At 63.3% G+C, this 8,474-nt stretch overlaps 1 protein-coding gene across 1 annotated transcript; it reads left to right on the forward strand.

Annotated features, from left to right (window-relative positions):
• Positions 1-266: 266 nt before the first annotated feature.
• Positions 267-3,919, forward strand: P2RY1 (purinergic receptor P2Y1). Its single transcript, XM_004603160.2, has 2 exons — positions 267-1,439; positions 3,109-3,919. Exon 1 carries the CDS (start codon positions 295-297, stop codon positions 1,402-1,404), a length of 1,110 nt encoding a protein of 369 aa, XP_004603217.2. The 5' UTR covers positions 267-294; the 3' UTR covers positions 1,405-1,439; positions 3,109-3,919.
• Positions 3,920-8,474: the final 4,555 nt, after the last annotated feature.

Below are 8,474 nucleotides of genomic sequence, written 5' to 3' on the forward strand. Positions count from 1 at the left end.
GCTCGGCGCTGGCCACGCCCTGCCCGCCTCGGCGCGCCCCTGCCCGGAGAGACCCCGCGCAGGCGGGCGGCCGGGCGGGCCGGGGAGGGTCCCCGCCCCCGGTGTCCGGCGCGCGGCCCGCCCCGACTCCGCCTCCCGCGGCCGCCGAGCCGGAGCGCCCCGAGCGCGCGCGCGGACCATGCCCGGGCGCCGCTGAGCGCGGCACGGACGGCGGCCAGCGCGGCCGGCGCGGCCACCCGGGCTCGCGGGGCGCACGGCCGCGGCCGGGACCCCCGGCGGGCCGCGCCCCCGAGCATGACCGAGGCCCCGTGGCCGGCCGGCGCCAACGCCTCGGACGCCGCCTGGCCGGGCGCGCCCTGGGCCAACGGCTCCGCGGGCGCCGGCGCCGCGGCCGCGCCGTTCCGCTGCGCGCTCACCAAGACCGGCTTCCAGTTCTACTACCTGCCCGCCGTGTACATCCTGGTCTTCGTCGTGGGCTTCCTGGGCAACAGCGTGGCCATCTGGATGTTCGCCTTCCACATGAAGCCCTGGAGCGGCATCTCCGTGTACATGTTCAACCTGGCGCTCGCCGACTTCCTCTACGTGCTCACGCTGCCCGCGCTCATCTTCTACTACTTCAACAAGACCGACTGGATCTTCGGCGACGCCATGTGCCGGCTGCAGCGCTTCATCTTCCACCTGAACCTGTACGGCAGCATCCTCTTCCTCACCTGCATCAGCGCGCACCGCTACAGCGGCGTGGTGCGCCCGCTGCAGTCGCTCGGCCGCCTGCAGAAGAAGCGCGCCGTGTACGTGAGCCTGCTGGTCTGGGCCGCCGTGGCCGCCGCCGTCGCGCCCATCCTCTTCTACTCGGGCACGGGCGCGCGCAGGAACCGTACGGTCGCCTGCTACGACTCGGCGGCCGACGACCACCTGCGCGGCTACTTCGTCTACAGCCTCTGCACCACCGTGGCCCTCTTCTGCGTGCCGCTCGTGCTCATCCTGGCCTGCTACGGCCTCATCGTGCGCGCGCTCGTCAGCAAGGACCTGGACAACTCGCCGCTGCGCCGCAAGTCCATCTACCTAGTCATCATCGTGCTGGCCGTCTTCGCCGTGTCCTACATCCCCTTCCACGTCATGAAGACCATGAACCTGCGCGCGCGCCTGGCCTTCCAGACGCCGGAGATGTGCGCCTTCAACGACCGGGTCTACGCCACCTACCAGGTGACCCGGGGGCTGGCCAGCCTCAACAGCTGCGTGGACCCCATCCTCTACTTCCTGGCGGGGGACACGTTTCGCCGCAGGCTCTCACGAGCCACCAGGAAGGCTTCCCGGAAGAGCGAGGCCAACCTGCAGTCCAAGAGCGAGGACATGACCCTCAACATCCTGTCCGAGTTCAAGCAGAACGGGGACACGAGCTTGTGAGGGCTCCGAGGCCGCGCGCGCCCAGCTCAGCCACGGTAGGTGCCGCCCCACCCGCCTTTGGAGCTCTGGGGAAGGGAAGCCTTGCCCAGGAGGGGTGAGGTCGGCAGGGGGTGCAGAGGGCTCTCCCAGCTCCCCTCCTCACTCGGGGCGCAGAGGGGCGCTGGAGGTAGCCTGACGCTGAGGCTTTCTCCGGCAGAGGAGTCTGTGGCTGCCTTGTTTTCATTGCGCCTAGTGAGTGGTGGCAGGGAGCTTTGCGTTTCCAAATGCCCTCGCACGGCAAGTAGGAACTGGCTCCACTCGCTGCCAGCCCTCAGCCGGGGCATCCTCCTGGGAGACTGGAGAGAAAAGCGAAGTTGCACGGGGTGGTTTTCCCGCAGCTGGGGACCTTGGCCCCGGGCTCTGGCGGGCTGGCGGTGAAGGTGGAGGTCTGTGCGTGTCCCAGGGTCTGCCCTTGGGTGCATCTTGGGGCCCGGGCTTGCCCAGCCGGGCGCCACACTTCCGGGGCCCGGGCAGTGAGCTCGAGTGAGTTTCCCGCTCCCTCGGAGTGCCGTTCACGCCTGGGAGAACAGCCCCGGCACGGCAGGGAAAGGGCAGCACAGAGCAAGTGGCTGCTGGCCCGTGGCGGCAGTTGGCACAGGCCCGGGGCTCGGCGGGGCGGGCGGGGAGAGGGCAGGCGTCTGCACTTTGTACCGAGCACCCGCCACACCGGCTCTGGGAGCCTCGCCTTTGGGGAGCTCTGCTGAGGCGTCTGAGCTGGCATGTGGGCGCAGCCGGAACCCGGACACCTGTGGGGCCCCGGGAGGCGGGGCCGAGGCGAGCCCCAGGCGGGCGGGGCGTGCGGGAGAGCGACCCCAGCCCCATGCATGAAGGCGAGCCCCCAGCCACGCTGGTTTCTGCGAAGGCGCTGCAGCTCGAGTAGCAGCTCTCCAGCACTCGGGCCGTTTCCTTTCAGCCCCTGGGACGCCCAAGCTCTGCTGCATGCCGTAACCTGATGCACGGAGCCAGCAGATAAGCCCCCGTCCCATCCCGCAGCCTTTTCGCCGGGAAGCTGGGCTCCAGGCAGCCGGCGGCCGCCTCTGCAGCGGGGGGCAGGTCCGGGTGCCAGCTGGCCTGTCGGCCCCACCATCCCGCCATCGGGAGCTGCGCCTGTGCAGGAACCTGTGTGCCCTTAGGGACCACGAGGAGAGGAGAGGCCGGCGGTCTCAGGGTTGGAGTGGACAGGGCGCCTCCAGGGAGGGGCCGGACCCCTCGGCCCGCCTGCCCTGCCCACAGGCACCGTCCTCCTGTCTCTGGCCAGCGTGGGAGGAGAGTGGTGGTCTCCTGAGGGTCCCGCTCCTGTTTCCTAGGTCTCCTGACTGTCTCCCTCTTCCTTACAAGGCTCAGTTCCCTCAGGAAACTCCATTCCAGGGCCGAAGTGCTGCACTTGCCTGACGTGTGGCCCAAACGGGTTCGACCCTGACACCAAATGTGACCCCCTGGGCCCTGCCAGGGTCACTCAGAGCCAGGGGCGAGCCCTGAGCTCAGTCAGAGCCAGGAGTGAGCCTGAGCATGGAGCCAGGAGTCAGCCCTGAGCACCACTTGGGAGCCAAAAAACTAAAAGAGAAAGAAAAATAAACCCTTTCTTCCCGCTAGCAGCCCCTCGGGTCTCGGTGCGGGGGCTGATGCCATGTCCCTGCCCTCACAGCCCCTGTCTTCTCCCTCCAGGTCTCAGCGTTGCCCCTGAGGGACGGTGTAGCCCGGCTGGCCTCTTCCTTAGCGTCGGCCCCCAGAGCGGCCTTGTCCACGCCTGTGTGCTGCAGGCCAGCAGCTGCGGCCCCCATGCCCACGAGGACGAGGAGGCAGGGTGAGCTGGGCGCCGGAGCTCGTGGCTGTGTGGACACGCGGGCAGCGGCACGGATCACCAGCAGTGCGGTCAGCGGGACAAGACGGCTCAGACCAGGATGGGGCCCTGGGGCGAGCAGGCCTGTCCCTGCCCCTGGCGTCCATGGCAAGTCGTCAGGAAAACAAGCAAGCGAGAGGCTGGGGACGCTCGGCAAACCCAGCGGCGGGGACGGCGGAGCCTCCTCTGGCCGGGCCCGAGGCCCCGCGGGCAGGGGCCTCGCCGTGGCGCCTGCGTCTGGGCCGTCTCCGTGGCTGGCCAGCAGCCGGCACTCACGCCTCTGGCCTAGCTGAGGCCTCGGTTCCCCCCTGCTTGTCACGGCGCTGCCTGCCCTGGGCAGCGAGACGCGCGGTGGCTGGACTGGGGGCAGCACGAGACCAGCGTCCAGGGGTCTGGCCGAGGGCTGGCTTCCCGGCCGGGCTCACAGAGGAGCCGCAGCCCTGGCTGCCCAGCCTGGAGAAGCCCAGGGGAAGCCTCGCCCCTGTGACTTATATTTATTGTCAGGCAGGACGCTGCCTGTGACCTGGCCGTAGTGTGCAGGACAGGGGGCACTGCGGGGTGCCTGGGAGCTTCTCCACTCTCCGGCGTACCAGGCCCCCACCCGAACCCTCGTGTACACTGGGACTCGTGTCTGGGGAGCAGCGGCGCACCCCGGAGGCCCTGGCACGCTCTCAGCTGGGCCCTCCCGCCTCGGGCTGTCCGGCACTCACCACAGACTGACCCTCCCAGAGGCCGGGCGTGGTGCGGGCAGCCTGTCGGGCCCTGTGGAGCCCGCGAGGCCGCGTCCAGGGCCTCCACGCCCAAGCCTGTGCCGACCTCGCGGGATGACCTGGGGCCGGGGGCGGGGTTCCGAGAGCCGTGCTGGGCCTGCTCAGGCCCCGTCCGGAGTCGGCTCTCCCGAGGCCCAGTGCCAGCTGCACGGTCCAGCCCCGTGCTGGGAGCTCTGGCTGCAGCTCCCGCTTCTGCTCCCGCTCCTCCTCCCACTCCTCCTCCCACTCCTTCTCCTGCTCCTGCTTCCGCTCCCAGATTCTAGCTCCCAGCTCCGTGCTCCCAGATCTGTGACACTCTCAGTTCCGTGCTCCCAGCTCTGTGCTCCCAACCCCGTGCTCCCAGCTGTGTGACACTCTCAGCTCCGTGCTCCCAGCTCCGTGCTCCCAGCTCCACTCTGCTCCTATGCCTTGTTCCAAGCTTTGTCCGCTCGCACCTCCCCTGCTGCATGGAACCGTGCTCTCCACCTGCCGCCTGCCACTGGACCCGGTGCCGTGTAGGTTCCACCCGCCCTCTCCATAGTGCCACACACTGGTGCGAAGGCCTGTGTGTGCAGGTGTGTGAGCTGAGCTCAGCTGAGTCTGGGTGTGTTGGCAGAGGTGTCTGTTTTTAATATTGGCCTTGGTTTCACTGTGGGCGATCAAGTTAGGACTCTGTGACTGAAGGTGCCACAGAGTGAGTGCGCTGAAGACCATGTTTCCTCGCTTCGGAACTTTCTCAGGTTTGTCCGGATTCGTGGTAGCTTGACAATTCCAGACTGTACAGCTGTCTTAACGGACATAAAAGAATGTGTGCTGTGAGTTTGCATACAGACAAGGCATGTGTGTGTGCATGTGTGTATGCATGTGTGTGCATGTGTTTGCATGTGTGAGTGCATGTATGTACACATGTGTGCATATGTGTGCACGTGTGCATGTGCGCACATGTGTTTGTGTCTGTGTGTGCACTCAGGCTTGTGTGTGCACAGGCATGTGTATATGTCTGCGTGCATATGTGTGTGCACATGTGCTTGTGTGTGTACATGTGTAAGCCACTCAGACAGTCCTGTGTGCTATTTCTAGAAGCAGAGCTCTGACATAACATGGTCACTAGAATTGTACCTACCATAGACAATTAAAGCAGAATAAATCCCAATAAAAATTACATGTGCCTCTGTGTCATTATTAGACCGTGTGCACAGGTGTCCCCAAATGTCCGTGCTGCTGGATCTCCAGCTGGACACGGGGTCTGTGAGGGCTGCCCGGCTGTCCGTGCAGTGGCAGAGGAGGCGTGCAAGGTCGTGGAAACGACTGTCTCTGTCCTTCGTTATTCCTACAGGGGTGGCCCGATTCCCTGGGGACATGCGAGAAGGGGCCTCAGTGCCTGCCAGTGGCCGAGATTCAAATGTCCACAGCAGCTGCCCATCCAGCCCCCGCTTCCCCTGCTCAGGCCCCTCCTGGGTCACACCTGTCCCTGAGCCCGGCCATTCTTTGTGCATGTTTTTCTGTGTGTGTGTGCCTGTATTTGTGTGTATGTTGCTGTGTGTCTGAGTATCTATGTGTGTGCGTGTATCTCTGTGTGTGTCTGTGTGCTGTGTGTTTGTGTATCTGTGTCTGTGTGTCTCTGTGTGTGTCTGCACGTCTCTGTGTTTGTTTCAGTGTGTGTTTGTATGTGAGCCTGTGTGTTTGTGTGACTAGATCTGTGTGTGTTTGTGTTTGTGCATCTTTCTGTGTGTCTCTGCGTGCCTGTGTTTGTGTGTGTTTCTGTGTGCACCTGTGTGTTTGTGTGTCTGTTTCTATGTGTGTCTGTGTGTCTGTTTCTGCATACTTCTCTGTGTGTGCGTGCCTGTGTGTTTCTGTGTGCACCTGTGTGTTTGTGTGTCTGTTTCTATGTGTGTCTGTGTGTCTGTTTCTGCATACTTCTCTGTGTGTGCGTGCCTGTGTGTTTCTGTGTGCGCCTGTGTGTTTGTGTGTATGCTTCTGTGTGTGTATGTGTGTCTCTCTGTGTGTCTGTGTGTGCCTGTTTGTGTGTTTTGTGTCTGCTTCTGTGTGTCTGTGTGTGCCTGTTTGTGTGTTTTGTGTCTGCTTCTGTGTGTCTGTGTGTGCCTGTTTGTGTGTTTTGTGTCTGCTTCTGTGTGTCTGTGTGTGCCTGTTTGTGTTTTGTGTCTGCTTCTGTGTGTCTGTGTATGCCTGTTTGTGTTTTGTGTCTGCTTCTGTGTGTCTGTGTGTGCCTGTTTGTGTGTTTTGTGTCTGCTTCTGTGTGTCTGTGTGTGCCTGTTTGTGTGTTTTGTGTCTGCTTCTGTGTGTCTGTGTGTGCCTGTTTGTGTGTTTTGTGTCTGCTTCTGTGTGTCTGTGTGTGCCTGTTTGTGTTTTGTGTCTGTGTGTGTCTGTGTCTGCGTGTCGGTGTGTTTGCTGCACTGTGCTGTGGCAGGCTCAGTGGAATGAAACTTTCTCACTGCTCTTCCCATCCCCCCGGCCAGGTTTCTGGCTGTCTGTGGAGACGTGCTCAGTGCCCACGGTCACTGTGGCCCTCTCTGCCCTGGCCTCTGCGCAGTCACCTCCGTTCTCACAGGTCGGGGTCCTCGCTTCAGCCCTGTGTGGTGAGCTGGTACTGCAGAACAGCTCACAAAGTGTCGCCTGGCCGCAGGAGTCTCTGCGTCCAGCGAGAAGCTGCTCCGGGTCAGAGCCTCTTCCCAGGCCCCTGCACTTTGGACTAGAGGCTGCACAGTGCTCGTCTCCTGGGGCCTGGGTGTGCAGGCCGGCCGGGCACATGGCTGGAGGAGGGACCCTGGATCCGGAGCGTAGAGGAACCGTGGTTTGGGCATCTGAGGAACGCAGTGGCCGCTGCTGGCAGTCCTGTGCACATTTGCCTAAGCTCTGGCTCTGCAAGGTGACCTTGCCTCGGGTGCTCCTGGGACCGCCATCTCGGCCAGCAGCACTGCTGGACAGAGCACAGTGACAGCTGTGCCCAAAGTTGGCCTGGCTGAACAGCTGACCATGGGCTCAGGGCGCCTTTGGACATGGATGGTGGCCAGGGCAGGCGGCCGTGGGACTTGCTGTGGGGAGGCAGCACCAGGAAGGAGAAATCCCCCGCATGAGGGTGGGTCCTGAGGTGGGTCTGAGGTGGGCCTTGAGGTGGGTCTGAGATAGACCTGAGGTGGTCCCTGAGGTGGTTCCTGAGGTGGCCCTGAGGTAAGCCTGAGGGGGCCCTGAGGGGGGCCCTGGGGTGAACTGTAACAGGCCCAGACCCAGAACATTCCAGTCTCTGTCTTAGGCACATACAAGCTGGAGCCATTTGCATGGGAGGCAGTGGGACGGAAACTCCCCTTCCTCAGACGTGCCCCCACACCACACGGAGCTCTTCACCGGTGTCCTCGGATCCCAGGGCATAGCCCAGTGAGGACAGGTCTGCCAGTCCCTCTCAGGCACCCTCCCCCTCACGGGCACGTGCGTGCTCACACCCTCACACGTGCACACACACTCACGCTCACGGGGGCATGCTCACTGCTCACACTCACCCTCACACACTCATGTGCGTGCTCACATTTATGGGCGTGCTCACCCTCGCGTGAATATAACATTCGTACCCACCATCATGCACATACTCACACCCTCACACTCACACGCACCCTCACCCTCACACGCACACTCACACACATACTCACCCTCACATGCACACTCATGCTCACACACACCCTCATGCTCACACGCACCTTCATGCTCACACGCATCCTCATGCTTCCACACCCATGCTCACACTCACTCTCCCCCACACTCACGTGTTCACTCTCGCACCCAGATTAACTTTCAGGCACATACTCATGCTCACCCTCAGGCTCACACACACACATTCCACCCGCCCTCGCTCACACTCACACTCACACAGAACCAGCCGGCACTGGGCCTGGCCTCAGGGGCACCCAGTGGGAGTCCCAGGGACAGAGCTGGAGACCGAGGGGGGGAGGGAGGAACTTCGATGAACCGGAGTGCCCCTAGCCGAAACCATTTGCTCCTGCAAGGCCAGGATGCGCTGCGTCACCAGCCGTCGGAGACTGTGGCCCGGGGAGGCCCACCGAGGGAGGCGGCAGACACTGTGGTCTGGGGGTCGAGGGTGGATGGGTCAGAGCCCTCAGTGGGGAGAGGCTAGTCCTAGGGACCCCGACGGGACAAGCAGCTGCAGGCTGCTCGCCGGGCAGTGCTCCCGAAGAGGGCGGAGTCGTGGCTGCCTCACCAAGAGAGAGGCAGTGAGTCAAAGGCGCCTGCTCCTTCTTCTCCCCGAGAGATGCTCGGACGTTTGTCTCCATCAGCGACACTGCTCCGTCTTTATTCTGGATACGCCGTCTCCGTGCTCTGCCTGAGGCCTCCACGAGTGTCAGCATCTGGCCTCACTGCTGGGCACGGCAGTCTTGCTGCTTGGTGATGACCGTGGCCTCCGCGGGCCTGGC

The sequence above is a fragment of the Sorex araneus genome, chromosome 2 (assembly GCF_027595985.1).
Source record: "Sorex araneus isolate mSorAra2 chromosome 2, mSorAra2.pri, whole genome shotgun sequence".
Lineage (NCBI taxonomy): Eukaryota > Metazoa > Chordata > Mammalia > Eulipotyphla > Soricidae > Sorex > Sorex araneus.

What these genes read in the sequence shown, in the direction of transcription:
- P2RY1 (XM_004603160.2), top strand. Translation starts at nt 295, where the DNA reads ATGACCGAGGCCCCGTGGCCGGCCGGCGCCAACGCCTCGGACGCCGCC.